Below are 19,134 nucleotides of genomic sequence, written 5' to 3'. Positions count from 1 at the left end.
AGGGGATTAAGAAACGCAGGAGATTCATTGACTTGATCCTGTTTATTTCACCGCTGGCAGCGATTAAAGGCGGCTGTACTTAGCAAGCTCTGCAGGCGACACAGAGGACACGCTCCCGATACAGTGAGCTCATTTTTTAAATCAGCGGTTAAGTGGTATGCTCCACTTACCACAGCGGTGGTCAGATTTCCACGTTGGGGTCTGTGAATCCCTTCTTCCCCTCGTTGACCAGGACAGGCTTCTCCGTTCTCGTGTGCCAAACCAGGATCTGTCGCGACAGACACACTCATGAAACCATGGATGTTCCAAAGCCTCAAGTCACAGTTCTCTAGTTCAGTACTGCCATGTCAAACCCAAGACCCAAGTATCATCACCTGAGGCCAGCTACCTATTCTGTTTGTATAGTGAAGAGTTAGTGAGGCTTCACGAAACAGTGTCATCATCTTCAGAGCCCACTAGATGGCGCTCTCTGCTCTAAAATGTTTGGACCTGAACAACCATTTCAAAGGAACCTCACCCCATTTTTAAACCAACAGAGCTCTAAAAATAAAAACACTGTTTCATGAAGCCTCACTGGCTACCCATTATATACTGCAACAGCTCAAAATCTTACAGCAGCTGATGCAAAGTACAGACCTAGTTTGTGTCTGTGGCTGTGTATTTCAGTTTAGATTCATTTAGGCGACAAACACCATTGCTGGGCCCCAAAGTGACCTTTGTTTTACATCAAGTCTTCTTGTCACAGAGTATTTTTAATCTATAATCCACTTTATTTTAGTTACAGTGATGGGATGATGAAGCTTCATGAAACAGTGTCCCCATTTTCAGAGCCCGCCAGATGGCGCTCTCTGGTGTATTATCTGGATGTAAGAGCCATTTTTAAACCAACAGCGCCACCAACTGAGATCTAAAAATGAGGACACTGTTTCATGAAGCCTCACCTAGTTACATGCCATGTCCTGTAATGGTGATGTTTGTTGTAACTTTCTGTGTCCCTCCCACTGTTTGGTACGGTGATAGCAACAGAAAACCTCAACATGAAACTATTATATCTATCAGTGAAGGGTTAATAAAGTTTCATGAAACACTGCCCTGATTTCCAATGTCTCCAGATGGCACTGTCTGCTGCAAAATGTTTGGACTTGAACAACTAATTCAATGAAACCTCACTTCATTTCTAAACCAAGCGCGCCATCTCGTGGCCTCTGAAATTTGGTGCAGTGTTTCATCCACCCTGCAATACTGTTTCATGATACCTCATCTAGCTATATATCATACAGAGAAGAAGTCAAATAAAGCTTAATTTAAGATGAAAAAATATAATGAAAAACAAAAAATGAACAGCTGTTAAGTTACTCTAGTTTGAAATATTGTACAATCTAGTTAATGCACCAAAACACAAAGTATTGAAGCCTCTTCTCGTACTGTTTCCTCCATCGTGACTTTGTCGTTGCCTGATCTAGCACCTTCCCTTAATGCAGTTCTGTGCGAGAAAAGCTGCGCGAGTGTGAACCCAGATGAAAGAGTGAAGGCGGATCAGACCAGTGCGTTATCTATGGAATCGGCACAAGCCTCTCAGCTCGGCCGAGCGCGGCCCAGTCCTGACCCAAAGATAATAGCCAACATTAAATGACCACCACGCCGTGTCCCGGTGGTTCCTCCGCTGCTCTGCGGTTCCAGACCATTTGCTCCCAAAGTTTGGTCGAAGAATGATGGCGAAGTCGGAGAGAAAATGAGTGTCAAGCTCATTTTCTCTCCTGCCATGTGTCGGATCTCACCTTCCTTTCATCTGAGCCAGCATGAATTATTCACTAGGCGTGTTGGAGCTCCCACTCCCACTTTGCTCAGGTGTTAGAGGGAGGTTAACAGTCACGCTTGCATCTGAAGTGGAGCATTATGAGGAGCAGAGATGTCCATGCACGGCTCCTCATTTCTCCTTCCTCTTCCCATCCTGCTCCACGCCGCCGTCACCGCGCTCATCTGTAATCACGATGACGTCCCGCACCCCTCCCCCACAAACCCGCCCTCTTTTCAATTCCGCTCTCTTGTCCTCCTCTTGAATCCCCTCTTTTCATTTAACCTCCTGAATGGCTCAGGATGAGCAGGAGCGAGGACTGGCTGGAAATATCTTCGCCTCTCATCCTTCTCCCTTCACTCCCTGCCATTCTTTCCCGCGGCCTCTTTTCTCTGGGTTTGAGGCTGAATGTGTGTCTAAGTGTGAGCGTGTTGTGGAGCGAGGATGAAGCCTAGAGAGGGGGTTACTGACGTGACCCTGGGGCTGTGAGGAGGTGGGCTACAGTGAGTGTGATCAGAAAACAAATGAAAGAGGAAGAATATTGTGCTGCTATAGTATAGTATTTTTACTGCATCTCAATGTATACTTGTAACATTAGAGGACTTAGGACTTGAAAAGTTATGGACAGATTTGAACAAACAAAAAAAAAAAGATTTGAAATATGTGAAACGAAAGAGGGAACAAATAATTCAATTTAGGGGTTGAACCAGAGTTTTTTAAGGATTCTTTGACATGCTTCTGCTTAACACATTTAAAGTCACTGTAGCGGCGCCATTATGTGCGATCAAGTGTCGCGGAACAATTTGGAAGCTGGTGATGCCACATGTCACATGAAGACGAAGAAGTGCAATGGAAGAGAAGCTGATTCTATTGGTCCTATCACCGTAAATAAAGGGGTAGAATTCATCCTCTCCCATCTGCCTTTCAAATTGATGGACAGACTTTTTAAAATGAAGAAGCTACTTTGGTGGTGTGAGACAAGTGTCAAGTTGTGTTTGGTGTGAATGTACTTATACAGAAGAACTTTTACGAGACCAGCATGAAACAAAATCAGATTTCTGTACACACAAGGGTCAATGAGGCTTCATGAAACACTGTCCTTATTTCAGAGCTCAGTAGGTGGCGCTGTAGGTTCAAAAACTGAGGTGAATTTTCATTGAATCGGTTGTTCAGATCCATAGATTTTTGAGCAGAGAGCGCCATCTAGTGGGCTCTGAAAATGAGGACACCGTTTCATGAAGCCTCAGCAGCCCATCACTAACACTGAGGTGGCAATATAAACTTTACGTAACCACAGATTTCTCAACCAGTCGACACACAGCTGAGCAGCAGTGTGAAAGCAAGAGCCTTACCTTGGTGCAGTTTGCTGCCTTGGGCTCCAAGTCATTGAGTGTGACCAGTTCGCGGAGCAAGCTGCTCTCCTGGTAACCCCCTTTCACCCCGCGGAGTTTGAAATACGCCTGCGGCTTGAAGAGGATGAGCCTCAGGTTGATGGCGAAGCCGGCCATGTCGATGGCAAAGGGTCGATGCGGGTCGAAGACCGTCTTCCAGCCGTAGACCTTTCCAGCTGCGTTGACCTTGGGAGACTCGTACCTCAGTCCTCCCACGAAGGCTACAGGCCACACCGAAACTTTCCGAGTGGACCTCATCTGGACGGTCGGGAGAGAAACATACGAGTCACGTGAGAAGGTGTTCGTGACAGGTGGGCACTGAACGGGTGAGACAGGCAGGGAACCCAAAAGAGCTCAGGGTTTCAGAAAGGTAAAGGGAGAATTCACTTCACATCAAATGATCCTGCCGCACTTTTCTCCTTTGCAACACAAGTCACGAAAGGCAAGCCTATAACAAGGGAAGCAAAAGAGCCGAGTCATTTAATCAAACTGGCTGCTGCCGGAATAATGATGCCGGAGATCATTCAAAGAGGATCTGGGAAAATAAAGGCCTGTGCATGCATGAGGACGCACAAACAGCCCTTTCAGTTTCGCAAACTCCTCAGGAATATAATAGGATCAGCCAGCGTAGACAGGTCCTTGTCTGAGAAGAACACTCCAGGTGCTGTTGTTTATAAGAGAGTGTTCTCGGCGCTGGAGAGTTCGCTCGGCTAGAAAATGCTCTTTCAGGGAGACAGAATGGGCCATTTCCAAGGCTGCTGCTCATGTGTGGGAGAGTGTTTCAGTGATGAGCAGCACTCAGGGAGCGCAGACCTCTGCCAGGCTGCTCATTTCCACGCATGTTGTGACCTCTATTATCATGATGTTTGCACCCAATATGTAAGTCATGCCTTTTACATTTGCTAAGGCAGCAATGAGCTCAATAGGCCAGCAGGAGGCAGTGACATCATTTTATCGATAGCTCCTCAAAAATGTACACTAAATAAAGGCGAGTTGGTCAGCAACTTCCACTATTATTATTTTTCTTTTAGTTCAAACAAAGACTCTTACAAGGATATCCATTAGTACACTAGCGGAGGAGAGAGCGGAGGTGATGCTAGGTTCTCCTCAGTCTCCAGCAAGCTCGGAACTCTGAGTCCAAATGATGTCACCTTCAGAGAGATGTATTTTTAAGATGAAATCTCACCTGATCAAACATATTAAAAGGAAGTGGAAACTGATCGCACACAACACAGAGGTGGAGATGAACATCACGGTTTTCACCCTGTTATTCAGGGAAATATCCGTACAGAAACATGATACTGACTGAAGTCTGTTGCTCCTGGGACTCAAGTCTGGAGATTGGGCCAAGAACTTTTTTTATCTCCTCAGAAACAATGACCACATGAGTGAGAGCCTCTGTGGTCAGCCAGGTCCATCGCCAGCAGGAGGCAGTTGAAGGTCATGGCAGTGTTCCTCGGCAGCTCTTACATTCTCTGTTACAGCAGGGTTGTGCCATCACAACCTCACACCCAAGGTATGGAGCATATTGATGATAGTCACATGGCATTGCACCCCAGGGTGCAGCAGCTGTCACCTTCCTTGTTGCAAGTCGTGTTGGCACTTCAGTTCAGCCCCGCTGCATATCCTTGCCCTGTAGGCAGCGCTTCACCGTCCAACACGCTAAAATGAAGCAAGCGGCTGGTGCGAGGTTAAGCCATTAGGTGGCGCTATTTAAGGATGACTTCATGTGCTCATAAGCTTCTCACAAAGTCCAAACTTTTCGGCATCGTGAGTCAAGCTCACGGGCACATCAGGGGCTATATACCAGCGTTTTTCAACCGGGGTGCCACGGCACACTAGTGTGCCATGAGAGAGTGTCAGGTGTGTTGTGGGAAAATGATCCAGTTTCACCTCATGTGTCCGGAGATAGAGGTGGGCGATATGATGACATTAAATGGTGAACAATGAGAAGGTGTTGAGGAGCAACCAAGGTGAGGAGATCACATGGATTGGCTGCGATCCAGTGTGTTGATGCGCTGGTCTGTCCATCAGTCAACGCAGCGCTGCTGTGGTGCGCCGCGCTCCTCTTCCCACACGCTCACAGCCAAGAAGCCGCTCACATGCGCAACAACATCCAGCTGTTTTTAAAGCTGATGCGCCTCTAACTGGACCACACACTTTCACCACAGAACCATGGAGGGAGGGAGGGAGGGATCCTTGTCGGAGCCGCCACCATGCCAAAGACTGTCTGCACCGCAGAGCTAACAGAGCTAGCAGTTGTTTAAAGTAAGTAAATAAATAGATAAATCACGATATATATATTTGCCATAATGCCCAAATACAAATACATTTTCTGCAATTTGATTCTGCAAATAGCCTGGCAAAATAACAAGCGAGTGTCAGTAGGTACAGTTTTTCACAAATGAATAGAGAGTTTCTATAGGACTTTAAGCACAAGTGAACTTTGGCCCAGGATCCTTGATGGTGGTGATGAGCCCTTGTTTTTTTCAATGAACCAAGGGTGCCGTGGCTTGAAAAACGGTTTAAAAACACTGCTATATACATCAAGTAGCATCAGAATTGCAGGACCGGTGCGCCTAAGACCAGTGACTCATTTTGAACGTCAGGCGATGCCTCACTGGAGTCATTTCAAACGCCTAATCCATCAACTTGCAATGGCAGTACTTAGTAGTATGTGAGGCTTCATGAGGCTTCATGAAACAGTGTCCCTATTTTTAGAGCTCGGTAGGTGGCGCTGTTGGTTTCAAAATGTTTCATTGAAATGGCTGTTCAAATCCAAAGTTGTTTGCCAAGTGCCATCTAGTGGGCTCTGAAAATGAGGAGACTGTTTTGTGAAGCTTCATCAACACACCTCTACTCAGTAGGCTTTTTGACTAACCAATCCTGATGTAATAAAGTGATAATGTAGTGATCAAGATACAATGCTGAGCGTGAGCACGTTGGCGCCCCCCAATGGTAAAATGCTGAGTCAGGCCCCTTCAACATCACAATACTGTAAATAAGTGTGGCAAAATGAAGGAATGCTGAATGAAACTGTAGCAAATGCCATTAAAGGATGAGCGTAAAATGATGGTGTGGCATCCATCATTTAACCTCATCCTCCTTCCACCCACCTGCTCCCAGCAGGGTCAGATGGTGCTGGAGCCAATCCCGGCCTCACACACAGAACACTCCTGCCATCTTGGAGTCAACACACTCAATGTCCTTTTGTTTTTCCCCCGGACGAATTAAGCGTGAAAATGTAAGTTTAATAGCAAGAGCCGAGACAGTTGAAGCTGCCGAGAAAGTACAGTGTTGTTGTCTGGGTAAATCTGCTGAGGACTGATGCAGCTGCAGGAAGAAAAAGCCAAACAGGTGGTGATTTGAAGCGAAAGTAGATCATGAGCTTGGAACATCCACAGAGCAACACAGAGGAGCTGGAGTCCAAGCGGGGAGGAATCATGGCTCCGTAGATATGATCTGGCAGGATGATTTATTCAGAAGCTTTGGGCTGGATTAGTCATTTTTCAGCACTGGTGAGACCCGTCTTCATACCTGGCAGCGCCTCACCGCACTGCTGCTGGACAGTGAGGTGACCCACTCAGCACTCGGCCCAAGGTTATCTGGACCTGCTCCTGCCCACCTGCCGCTCTCCCTCATAGATATGCATGTAGGGCTCAAATGAAGAGGCACGCCTCCGCAGGCCTGTCGCTTTCCTGTCTCCACACGTGAGAATGAGTGTGAACCCTGCCTCTGTGCCACTGTATAATTCCCTCCACTGGTGATGTGCGGATCGATCCTGAAATATCAACACCTCCGATACCGGATCTTGATTCTCTAAAATCGATTCTCAAACAGAAATATTGATACTTTCGAAACTCATGTATATTGAGGTGATGTATATTCTAGTGGTGGGACTTATATATAAATATTTTTATCACATTTAATCGTTTTAATTTAATTTAAATAAACCGTTTTCTCTCCAGACAACAGGGAACCTTTGTAAGTGCAGAGTTCCTGGTCCAATGATCCCACTGATGCACAAGACACGAAGCAGCTAGGATGAGAACAACAACAACAAACATGGAGGAATCCCTGAACAAAAGCATCTGTTTGATTTGGTTCAGGGATGTTTTTCACTACACAACGTCCTGGGTTTCCACTACTCTGAATGGACTTGAAATTCTTATAACATTATACAAGTATTTTCAAGACATGAAAAGAGCTTTAGTTTCAATAAGGCGATATCAAAACTTGAATATAGCCACCATCGTGATTTATTGTGCTACTGTCAAACTGATGCAAAATAAACACTATTTTGTTGTTTAAATGTATGTATGGATCCATCATTTGATTCAGTCATATACCACATTCATTCCCATTGAAAACTGTGGCTTCTTGTGGCAAATATTCTTCATTGAGATTAATTAATAACAAATTCTCCAATTATTATATTCATTTTTTAAATCAAATCGAAAAGTAACTATTGAGATCCTGTCTAGACACGTGGTTGGTGGGAACTACTTTTCTTCCGCCCGTGCTCCGCGCCAATCACAGTCAAGACTCGATGGCAGTATATTAGTTGTTTGTACTGCCGTTTTGTAGATAGTTGAGCCGAATAAGTATTAAGTATTCAGTGCCTAGTAGTCCCATCATTTGTATTTCAGTGAGAAACCTGGGAATTACTGCCGCTTCTGTACCGGCAGAGAGAGTCTTTTCAGAGACAAGAGAGGTTCTGAGCAAAAAACGGAGCAGACTAAAGGAGGAGACGGAAAATATGCTACTGTTCCTGAACAAAAACCTGTGACTGAGGGCACAATGTTGGATGCTGTGTCTACATCTTCAGTGTTTTCATGTTAACATGTTCATGATGAATGACATTTATAGTGGTTGGTAATAATTAAATGCATGAAAAAATACTGTTTTATTTTTTTCAGTGAAAATGAATTCAATAAATAAACAAGTTACTCATCCTTATATTGAAGGAAGCTATGATTATGTGTAGTCACATACATGTAGGTCTCAGTATCGGTATAGCCGATACCACCCTGAATATTACTTAGTATCGGATCGGAAAGGAAATCGGTGCAATGGAACATCACTACCCTCCGCCACTGTTGGCCAAGCCCGTGCTAATGCAACAAACTTCCTCCTGTCCTTGTTTGCGGCGTTGGTGCCGTGCGAACACTGACGGAGCGAGCGTGTGCACTTAAGACTTCAGAGAAAATCTGCTCCGCCGTCACAACACAAAGGAAGCAGCGTGTGAAACTGCGGAAGCGCAAGCACGGCATGCATCCAGGTGCACGAGTCAGCCTCCGTGATACACGCGTCCAGATGAAACGCAGCTAAACTGTCGAGTGCTTCGTACACCGGGGGATCCTGTCCTAACAATGAGGCCGTTCGCATATTAGCTCGACTTTCATTCACGTGTTCAGACGGTCTGGATTGAAATGCATTTATACAGACCATAATAAGCTGATAGCACCATTTGCATTGCTAATGTCGCCGGTTGTTTATCTCAAATTCAAATGAAGCATCTTTGGAACACATGACGGAGGCGAGCTCTTATCGCCACAGTTTTAATGAGCTCAGTTGTGTGTTTTTCAGTGTGAAGATCGGCTTGGAATTAGCAAAACATTGTAAAGGGAGAGAGCCTTCAATTATTAATGGCACCCTTTACACGGCGCTTTAAGTTTGGGCGATGTATTTTTCATGAGGTTTTTCTCTTTTCGTCAAGCGGTGACCCAAAAAGTTTTGACTCAAAAATTTCGGCCGTTGTCATTGGCGATCGTGGGCGTCCATGTTTGAAGCAACAACAGAAATGTGGCCTGAAAGATGGGGCTGAAGTGACGCTGGAACAGTTACGATGATTCAGGTCGCTGTTGCTTTTGCCTCTGCAGATGGTTTGCAGACGTGATCAGAAGTCTCAAGCGCGTGTGTGTGTGTCAGCTGAGCTAAATTTGTGCTTCTCTCTCCCGGCTCCTGTCAGAAGAAAAAAAGTGTGGGCAAGTGTGGTCAGATGTTAAACACCATAGTCTGACTCATTATTCGATTATTCAAGTGTTAATTAAAGTGTCAGCTGCAATAATGTTTTATTCATCAGTGAAAAATTAATCTTTCTGCACCGCTGATGGAACTTATTTGTTCAAACAAGAGGGACGTTGAGAGACACTGTTCCTCCATGTAAACGCGGCGAGGGGTGAAAATATGTTGCAGTTATCATCACTCCTGAAGAGATGCGCGAGATATTTCAGGATGAGATGATCACAATTTCAATTCTTCAACTGTGCATATATCTATATAAGCTCACTAAGAAGGCAGAGGGTCTGCAGCGGTGCCACCAGCTGCTCTGACTCATCTAAAATGTGAAACATATTTAGAGTTTTTCAACAAGTTCTTTCTTTGCTACATAATTTCATATATCCTGCTTCATATATCTGATGTCTTCTGTATGTATCTACAACGCAGAGAGGAGTAAAAATAAAGAAAAAAACACTGAATCACACGGTGGGTCCAAACTTATTTGCACTTAAATATATAAATATCCGTAATATCGGTATATTATACTGTAATATCCAGACTATAAGCTGCTACTTTTTTCTCGCAGTCTGAACCCTGCGGCTTATAACAACAGCGCAGCTAATATATGGATTTTTACAGGCTGAAATCAGATTAAATCTGAAGCAATGAAACCGATGAAATCCAAGGCGTTTTATTCAGACAAGCGTTCAAAATGTGCTGTTTTCACCAGCGTGTCTGCAGCTGGAGGTCTGGAATCGAAAAGCAGCTGCTGAGACCGGCTGTGGTGTCGGAAGTTGTGAATGAAAGATGTGCGGAGTTCATGATTCAAGGTCAGAACATTGTTGTTTGTTTGAGGAGTCAGTATCGATGATGGAGCAGGTTTTTAAAACTAGTTTTGAAAAGTGTTTTTGACCTTTCTACGGCACAGACAGCACCACTGCACCCGCGGCTTATAGACTGCTGAGGCTTATGCATGAACAAGATAAAGGGCTAGATTTACTGGGTGGGACTCACATTCCGGTGCTGCTTCACCACAGTCACCAGTTTCAAGCACAAATGATGAACGTTCTCACTGAAAAACTGTCAACACAGTGGACTTTCCTTGTGATACAGTGGAATTGAAAAGACGTCTTAAGACTCATCACCACTCTCATCACCACCTTCACCGAAGATGTTTGAAAGCAACATCTGATTCATTTGTTCACACTAAAAGTTTTCCCATCCGCAGCGTGACACTGACCCATCACCCGGCAGCAGGTGATGGAGGGTCTCGGAGGGAGGCTGAGCACTTGGGCTGATTCCCAGAGGAAGGTACTGACAGCACCCGTCAATAACCACCATGCACTTACTGCGGAGGCTGTCCGCGCCACTTACACAAGCCGGGGCTCATGCTGGGGCTGGTGGAGCGTGTCCACTCAGGTAATTCCACTGATGCCAAGACGGATGGCCTGCGCTTTACTGATTTCACGCCAAACCCCTCTGCTCCAGCTGCAGATCCACAGCTTGTTAAGAGGCGGGAAGATGCTGCGAGTAACTGAAAATTTATTGTCCAATTCCAGAAGACAGATCGGCAGCAGGGCATGTGGCTGCAGTGGAACAGTGGACGTCTATGTGGATCTTATATCCCTTCACCAATGATGGCCTTGTTTATTGTCACACACAAACAGCAGCCGGCGCGCGGTGAGTTTGTCTTCTCTGACCACCACAGCCCCTCCCCGTCGTGCTGACCGACATATTCAGCTCTGCTTCAGACAAAGCTTCGCTGACTCTCGCCTCCATCACCGAGCAGCTCCATCTTCTGGATTAGGGTTTTCAGCAGCCGTCAGCACTCGAGGTGGACCGAGCCTTCGCTGCCAGCAGGACCGGCAAAACCTCCCGCATGTGTGTGAGATGAAGTGGAAAATAAAGGTATTTATTCTTCACTATCGACATTTTCTTTGAAAGCCAGTGACAATTTAAACTTGCTTCCCAACTCTCATGAATGGACTCTTTTGTTTGTTAATGTCCCGTCTGAGTGAGGCTTTTGCTTTTCAGGCAGGTTAATCATTCACCCAGCGGTGTCAGCGGGAACGTTGTTTTTCTCCTCAAAAATGTCACAGAATATTTTGGTACTCGCTCTTCCTCGGTCTGGAGCAATGAATAGTTACAGAGCAGTATGTTAAGGTTTGGATTAACACCTCAAGCCAATGTGTTTTACAATATATAGAGATAGATAGAATCGATGAAGCTTCACGAAACAGTGTCCTTATTTTCAGAACCCACTAGATGGCGCTCTAAAATATTTGCATAAAAGCCATTTCAATGAAACCTCACCTCATTTTTAAACCAACAGCGCCACCTACAGAGCTCTAGAAATGAGGACCCTGTTCCATGAAGCCTCATCTGCCCATCACTACTATTCATTCATATCACGCAGATCAAGGTCACACCCAGCAGCACTCACCTCCTCGAACAGCTCCAGGCTGTACGTGTTGTCGTCATCGGCAAAGTACACGATTCCAGTCTGACTGCTGTTGGCGTTGAAGGTCTCCCTCAGCCACCTCAGCGCCAGATTCCTCTGCATGGTCCCCCTGGGGATCCTGGGGTCTCGGGTGTCCCCCCTCAACTTATAGTTCCTTGGCGTCTCCACGTTGAGGTGGGTGTAGTTCAGCCCTGTCTCCCGCAGGAGCCGCGTCACCAAAGGAGTCCTCCTCTGCGAGTCCTCCACCAGGATCCAGTGCAGGTTTGGCACATGCAGGAAGGTGTTGGCCAGTCGCGTCAGCTCCGCCTTCTGCACCGGCCGACTGTACGTGGGAGTGATGATGTGGATGGTGGGCAGCACGTCTGACCACAGCGGTGGTCTGGTGTAGACGTACTCCGTCCTCACCACCTCCACAATGTCTTTGTCCGAGGCGCAGTATTCCTTGGAGTCCTGCCCTTGTCCGCCGGCGTCCTTCTTGCCGTCGATGCCGTCATCTGCAGGTAGACAGCGAGGCATTAGCGCGACCTTGGGCTGCAGAGTGGCCTCAGGTGACTCGAGGTGTACCTGAGAGTCGGTGATGGTGGACAGCAAGTCTCTCTGGCATGATAAAGATCTCTTTTACTAGGTGGTGACAGGCTGCAAAGAGTGAAAGCAGGCACCGTGAGAGGATGACGCAGCTGATGGACAGAGAGACAGCGCCACGATAAGAGCCCAGAGAAGAGCCCTTTACTCTCCCCTCTGGGCTGCCTTTTATGAAGGGCTCTCCCTTCCACATGTCTAGATAACAGGCAGTCGGACATTGAACCAGACACATCTGCAGATAAAATGGGTTGAGCTGTACTAACCTTCAGTTTTGCTATTGAAATGACAAGATGATTTTAATTCAAGGGGTTGAACCGCAGGACGTAAATAAAGATTTCTTTTCGGAATGCTGTCCAAATATTGCAGTTACTTTTTCAGTTCATTTTCCGATTCATCATTCTTATGCTGCCAGTCAAAGACAGCCTCCTCCTTCTCTCCCTCATCATGGCTTCCTTCACTGTGACCTCATTGGTTGTCTTCCGCTCCGTCTTTCATGTGGCTCGGGGGCCACACGTGGCCCTTTTCCTGCATTTATAGGGCCCTCATGAGCTCAGACTGATATCGACATGCTATAAGAGACAGTAAAATATTGCCTTCATATCTTACGTTTACATGTTATTTCCATCGTCACCAAGACAGTCACCACTTCCTGTATTTGATGTATTTCGACAAAGTAGTACATAAAGTAAAACTATCAAAACATTCTAATGTCACGGCATGCTTAGCCTGTTCTCATTTCCCCCTTGCTTTATATGTTTAAAGCAACAAAGATCAAGTTCAACTGTTTCTTCTGCCATGTGTTTTGACTTGACCAAATGTCATTACCCACCCTGAAACAGGGGGGCGCTCTCAAGCCTTTCAAAGAATACTTGCTCAGTAGTGATGGCTTTATGAGGCTTCATGAAACAGGGTCCTCATTTTCAGAGCCCACTAGATGGCGCTCTGTGGTAAACTATTGGGACAATCATTTCAATGAAACTTCATGTCATCTCCAAGCCTAGAGCGCCACCTGCTGAGCTCTGAATATGAGGCTTCATGAAGCCGCTCTCCTACTGCGGGGTTTCTAACTTGGGGGAGGAGGACGGTTTCTCTCATCTTCAATCGGGTTATTTGTGTTATAATTCTCATTTTATCGCAGGAAAATGTTTTCGACTTCCATAAAAGTGAGGTGTCTGAAAATGCAAATGAAGGCAGCCACCATTCAGCCTCTGACAGTTATGGAGGCGGCTGCTGTGGTTCGAGTCTGCGGTGTTGTAGCTCAACTGTGATGGATAGAATATTACAATACAGCCATGATAGTGCATCACCATTGAGCTGCATTCTATGTCAGAACTCTGACGTGAGACAGATCATCATCACCAGTATCTGCAGATAACCAGATGATAAACTGCCACTGACCTGCCAAAACATATCTGAAAATGTGTCTGACTTGGTGTTAAAGCTGCCAAGAGAAACCTTTCAGTCATTTTAAAGGGCCCAAGAGTTCAACTGTTTAAGCTCAATGTGCCATGTAGCAGGTCTCTCTGTTTGCATGTTGAGGAGTTAGTGACAAGGAGGTGGAACTCCTCAACCTGCACCAAGCGCAGGTCATCGCTTCCAGAATCATGTGGTTTGAATAAGAACAAATCTTTTGCTTACTTGAATGTGCTTAAAAAACGGTCACAAATCTTCGCTGTTATTGCTCGCGACTTCCTCTGTTTCCGTACTGCAGAGTATGAGGCTTCATGAAACAGTGTCCTCATTTTCAGAGCCCACTAGATGGCACTCTAAACTCACTGGATTTGAACAGCCATTTCACCGAACCATCACAACAGCGCCACCTACTGAGCCCTAAAAACAAGGACAGTGTTTCATGAAGCCTCGTCAGCCCATCACTAGTTGGTACCACCAGTAACTGAGCATCATGGTGTAATTTATGGTAGTGTAACATTGTTTTTTTGAGATACACAGAATGAAAGCAGCATGTCTTCTATCTCTCAGTGGTGACAGTGCATGAGCCCATTTGGTTTGCTAAAGGTCGGCACTGAACAGTGAGCCGAGCAGGACCAGCCAAACCCAATGAGCTTATTAAATATATTAATTTAAAAAAATCTTTTTTCTATAATTGATGACATTTAAGTATTTGACTCCAGAATAATCAAATTTAAGTTGCTTAAACATCAGTGGAAGAAATGCTCCAGTGATGAGGGAACTTTTTTGCTGCAAAAAAGTGGACAAAGAATGTGTTTTTTTTGAAAACCAAAATTCCTGCACTTCATCGTGGATGTTTCAGTATACAATCTGGTGCACTTGAAAAATGTTCCCAGCGAAGTGAAGTTTACTTAGAAGTCTGTAAGTAATGAAACAAAATCAATCTGTCAAATAAAATGAAATAAAATGAAATAAAATAAAATGAAATAAAGATTGATGTGTTAAACTAAGAGCGTTTGTCAAGTTATTCAAATCGGATTATGGAATGAACAGATGTGTCTAAGTGACTCATTAAAACAGATGGTTCCCACATAACGCTGCTAATGGCTACATAATACTGTCATTCATTTCCATCCAATTGTGCTGAATATGACAGCAGTGGTTATTGATCATAAATGATAATTTGTTCGATCCAGTCCTAGAGCCAGTTCATCGATGAAGCCAGAACCAACTGTTGTGACGTCCTGAGCGAAGGACAGAGAGACCTATTGATAAACTGTCAATCTTGTGTCCGTTTACCCTGAAGCATCGGTGACATTTGGTCTCAGGCCTGAGGAGCACTTCCTCAAGTCTCCTGAGGCATCATTACGGTGCCTGGACAAGTGATGCTGGGCCTGTTAGACTCTGCTCACCTGGACTTGGTTTGCTTATAGTTTGGAGTAGGAACTGAAATTTGAACATTTTGTGTGTGTACTGACATCTAATGATAGTCAACATGAGTTTCGGGGACCACTAGATGGCGCTCTCTGCTCTAAAATCTTGGATTGGAACAGCCATTTCAATAAAACATTTTTAAACCCACAGCGCCACCTAGTGAGCTCTTAAAATAAGGACACTGTTTCATGAAGCCTCACTGACGAAAAGTGCTTTCGTGAAATAAATGTGTGTTTTTTCCTCCCATATCTGTGTATTTGGCCTCAAATATCAGACTGACTGTCCTGTGTGTGGATCAAGTGACAGCAGATGCTGACGCTGCTGTCGTGCTTGTGATGACTCCCCAAGACTCCCTCACACCCCCAGTCTGAGTGACACACTCAGCATTTTCCATTCAACGTTTCCATTCTTCACTCACCTGATTGTCTTGTCCTGTAATGTAACTCTATTTAGTTCAAACTGACTGAAACAGTCCAGGTTTTTACAAAGGTCACATGAGCATTGCAAGAGTGTCCTCTCAGTCAGCCATTATCTAATAAATGACCCATCGATCCAGAACAAGTGGACAACTGAGCTGATGACAGAGGCAGCATGAGTGTTGTGAAATATCCGGAAGAGCTGTGTGAGGTTCAAGGACCCACTTTAGCAGTGAAGTAGTGCCCTGTCCCCATGTGATGCGTCAGTCTATTGCTTTGTACGACCAGATGAGATTGAAATGAACAGTATGCCGCTTCACGCAGGAAGCCGGAGCGATCTTCGCAATCTTTCTCGCAACTTTTATTGTGAAAAATCTAGCGACAAATCCTGGTTTCCATGAGAAGCAGTGTGTTCTGTGGCGCTGCTCCTGCTGCGGCCAGAGAGCGACAACTGAGTCGCACTTGTGCAAAGCCATTATGCAGATGATGACATCACTGAGCAACTTCTAAAAACATCCAGGACAGTCAGTCTCTGTTTAAAATCTATTTGAAAATATAATGTTGAGAGTTTCATTTGCGCATATTGATTTTGGGAAATTTTTAATCATCTTTAGATATTGTTTTCATATATTTATTTCATCTCATGTCATTTCATGTCTTTTCCCAGTTCTCCCAACAGTTTATATCAAGTGAAATTTTTTTCTGTTTCTTTTTCTTTTTTTTCCCCTCAATAGTAAATTTGATAAATCTGACTCAGGCCTTGTTCTGCTGCTGGTTGGATCTTTATGATGATCATTTCTTAAGGCTTCGGTTTGTTTGAGCAGATTAAATATGGTTATAGAATACAAATAAAATGCAGAGTAGCATTACGAATTCAGCTCTGTTAGTTGAATGAGATCAAAAAAGTTATGAGGCCCTGGTCTGGACAACAGCCAGGCTATAGGCTGTTATTGTCAGCAGGGGGCCTGACGTGAATGAGTGTGGCTCTAGGGTCCGGGCCGGGGGTCCGATCCGACACAGACCTCGTGCAGGTAGTACAGTCTTCCACACCAAAAGCATGCTGCGTGCACACGCCTGTGGTACCTACCCTTGCGGATGGCGAGAAGTGGAGCAATTGCACTTTGGTGCCAGACGGTGATGAGCAGAGTCCAGGGGAACACGATCAACACAATGGCAAGAATATCTCTTCTCTTCGGCATCTCCAGGATTGGTTTTTTTGGCTTGGTATTACCTGACAGGGACAAGTCACTTGAATCAGTCAGAGTGACACATGAAAAGTGATTTTCTGAGCGTGAGCTCCCCGAGCCCACAAGTTCACGCGACCCCACGGAATAAACGGAACCTTCCCTGATACCTTGGCACTTCACTGTTTCAGCATTGAAATTGTGAATTTTTGTCTAATCTTGTAGAGAAGCTTCGTTTTATGGCAGCTACACTCTTTCACCAATGGTGGCGCCACAATGAAAACTTCTTAGAGGATGCGGTTCAGCTTTAATGATGCAACACAAGAGGCTGATGTTTGCTGTTCTGGCTTCCGTTGGTTTACTTGTCAGCTTTGGTGGCCAATAAGTGGCTGGACGGACAGACAGACACCTTAACTCAAGGCACATGAGCGCTGCTGAATGAAAGAGGACAGACCTCCCCCTGGCTTTGTGTGTCCTCCTGCGTCGCAGGCTGCTGGCACCCGGCCTTAACTGGTAAAACGCAGGGGTATCTGCTCAATTAAGCGCGTGATAAAAAGAGACGTAATGTTTGCACAGGTGTTTGGAGCGCTGGCGTCGTCGTCACGCTTCAGGAGACAGGCTCGCTCTATTTTCAGCGCTCTGCGGCGGAGGAAGGTGATCCGTGCCTCAGTCATCGCTCTTATCCAAAACCTCATTAGCAGCAAAATTGTGTCTCCAGACCAAACCTTTGTTTTCAGCTCAGCGTTTTACCAAACTGACGGAATGATTAGGATCTGTTGGGGAATGATAGTGTTTTATTCAACATCATATTTCAAGGATGCAGACATGAACAGATGTTTAAGGTCATTTTATTGTATACACTTCAGCCCAAAATGATTCAAAAATAAGGTATTCCTTGTTTTTTTCCAGTTACACATGAGTATTTCACCTGAGATTTGACATAAATAGTATATGTGGGCCAGTCTGGAACCATGACCAGTCACGTCATGTGAGGTAACACTGTGCAAGGTGTTAAATTACGCTTCAACAACAAAGCCAGCATGTCCAAAATTATTCATACCCCAGTGATACGAAGACTCATATCCACAGGATATTCAAACAAACTGTCGTGTCTGAGGAGATTGCATTTTGTTTTTTCACCAGTTTTTAACAGTTAATATTTCAACAGTATATATATATATATATATATATATATATATATATATATATATATATATATAATCTCACCTCAGCTTGCTAGAAAGATCAAGTGGGATGTTGAAAACAATCCAACGACTACTACTAAGGCTGTTCTGAGGGAACTGCATTCGAGTGCTGTGACTCTATCAAGGCAGACAGCTCAAAGTGGCCTCAATGGAAAAAAATAAGAAACTGCTTGTTTTTGACAGGTGTATGAATCATTTTGGGCATATATGTTGAGTAAAATAATTGAGTAAAAAAAAATTAAAAAACATATTGTTACTCTGAAAAAAAAAAAAAAATATATATATATATATATAATTTTACTCAACATAAAGTTACTCTGAAAAAAAAAATGTATATGTACTTTTACACAATATAAGGTTACTCTGAAAAACAAACAAACAAACAAATATATAAAATAGATATAAAAGATAAAATGACATTAAACGTGCACTCATATCTGCACTTAAGACAGCGATGGTATCATCTGTACCTGGAGAGATCACAGTACTCACCCACAGTTATAACTGGATCACTGCACCACTGCTGATGCACAGTTTGGAAGGCCACACTGCATTCTGGACCTGCTCCACGTCACGGCAGCCGACCATCTCTCTCAGCCGCGGCCACTCACGCCGACACCCGGACCTGTGAGATAAGAGGAGTTCAGAGTGATTCATGAGTGACAGATTGTGAGAGATTCTCTCCGTGGTGTCTCTTTTTTCGGTGCAGCATGTTGTCACATTCAAAGGACGACCGTTTCGGTTGAAACGCCTGGGACGGAGTCAAGTTGTGCTGAGAGAGTTTCGGCCATGAGCACCTCTGAGAGAGACGGCGACTGCCATTACTTCATATCAAAGAGGGAGTTTGGAAGGGAGCGACACGTCTGCCAGGATAATGGGATTATCTGGAGCTCAACACTCACTCACCGGCGTCCACATTCATCACGTTACTCTTTTTGCGTCAAATGTATTGACTCTTTTGGGAGGTCCTTCATATTTATGAGTTTCTGATTCACTGCTTTATGGCCTACGATGAGTGAAGCTCAGTCACAACTGAGAGTTGTGCAGAATTTGCTACCAGTAAAAAAACGTTTCTTATTCCAGTACAATATATCCAGGGGAACATTTCCAACGTGAAGAATCATTCTTCACTCGGTGTACGCGGCTTTGACTCTGAACCAGGATGATCGAGGAGAAAGTCAGTTCAGTTCATCAGTTGTGCTACAGAAACAAAGCCCAGCAGAGCGCAGGGAGTCGGCAGACTAGGGACGGGC

General features: G+C 44.8%; 1 protein-coding gene across 2 annotated transcripts in view; it reads right to left on the bottom strand.

Moving 5' to 3' along the window:
• The window catches only part of b3gat1a (beta-1,3-glucuronyltransferase 1 (glucuronosyltransferase P) a), an 81,351-nt gene that overhangs the window by 2,317 nt on the left and 59,900 nt on the right, over window positions 1–19,134 (bottom strand). Inside the window, exons 3-8 of one of the 2 annotated variants that reach the window (XM_053873877.1) lie at window positions 18,374–18,506; window positions 16,580–16,723; window positions 12,215–12,286; window positions 11,633–12,144; window positions 3,148–3,444; window positions 171–268 (exon numbers count right to left, since the gene is read on the bottom strand). In XM_053873877.1, coding sequence (XP_053729852.1) covers window positions 182–268; window positions 3,148–3,444; window positions 11,633–12,144; window positions 12,215–12,286; window positions 16,580–16,691 — 1,080 coding nt within the window. In that variant the 5' untranslated portion in view covers window positions 16,692–16,723; window positions 18,374–18,506 and the 3' untranslated portion in view covers window positions 171–181. The remainder of the gene's footprint in view (window positions 1–170; window positions 269–3,147; window positions 3,445–11,632; window positions 12,145–12,214; window positions 12,287–16,579; window positions 16,724–18,373; window positions 18,507–19,134) is intronic. The other variant, XM_053873878.1, reaches the window with a different exon arrangement.

This window comes from Synchiropus splendidus, chromosome 8 (genome assembly GCF_027744825.2).
Source record: "Synchiropus splendidus isolate RoL2022-P1 chromosome 8, RoL_Sspl_1.0, whole genome shotgun sequence".
Taxonomy (NCBI): Eukaryota; Metazoa; Chordata; class Actinopteri; order Syngnathiformes; family Callionymidae; genus Synchiropus; species Synchiropus splendidus.
The sequence above is the reverse complement of the archived record's forward strand: the minus strand, read 5'-3'. Positions and strand labels throughout refer to the sequence as shown.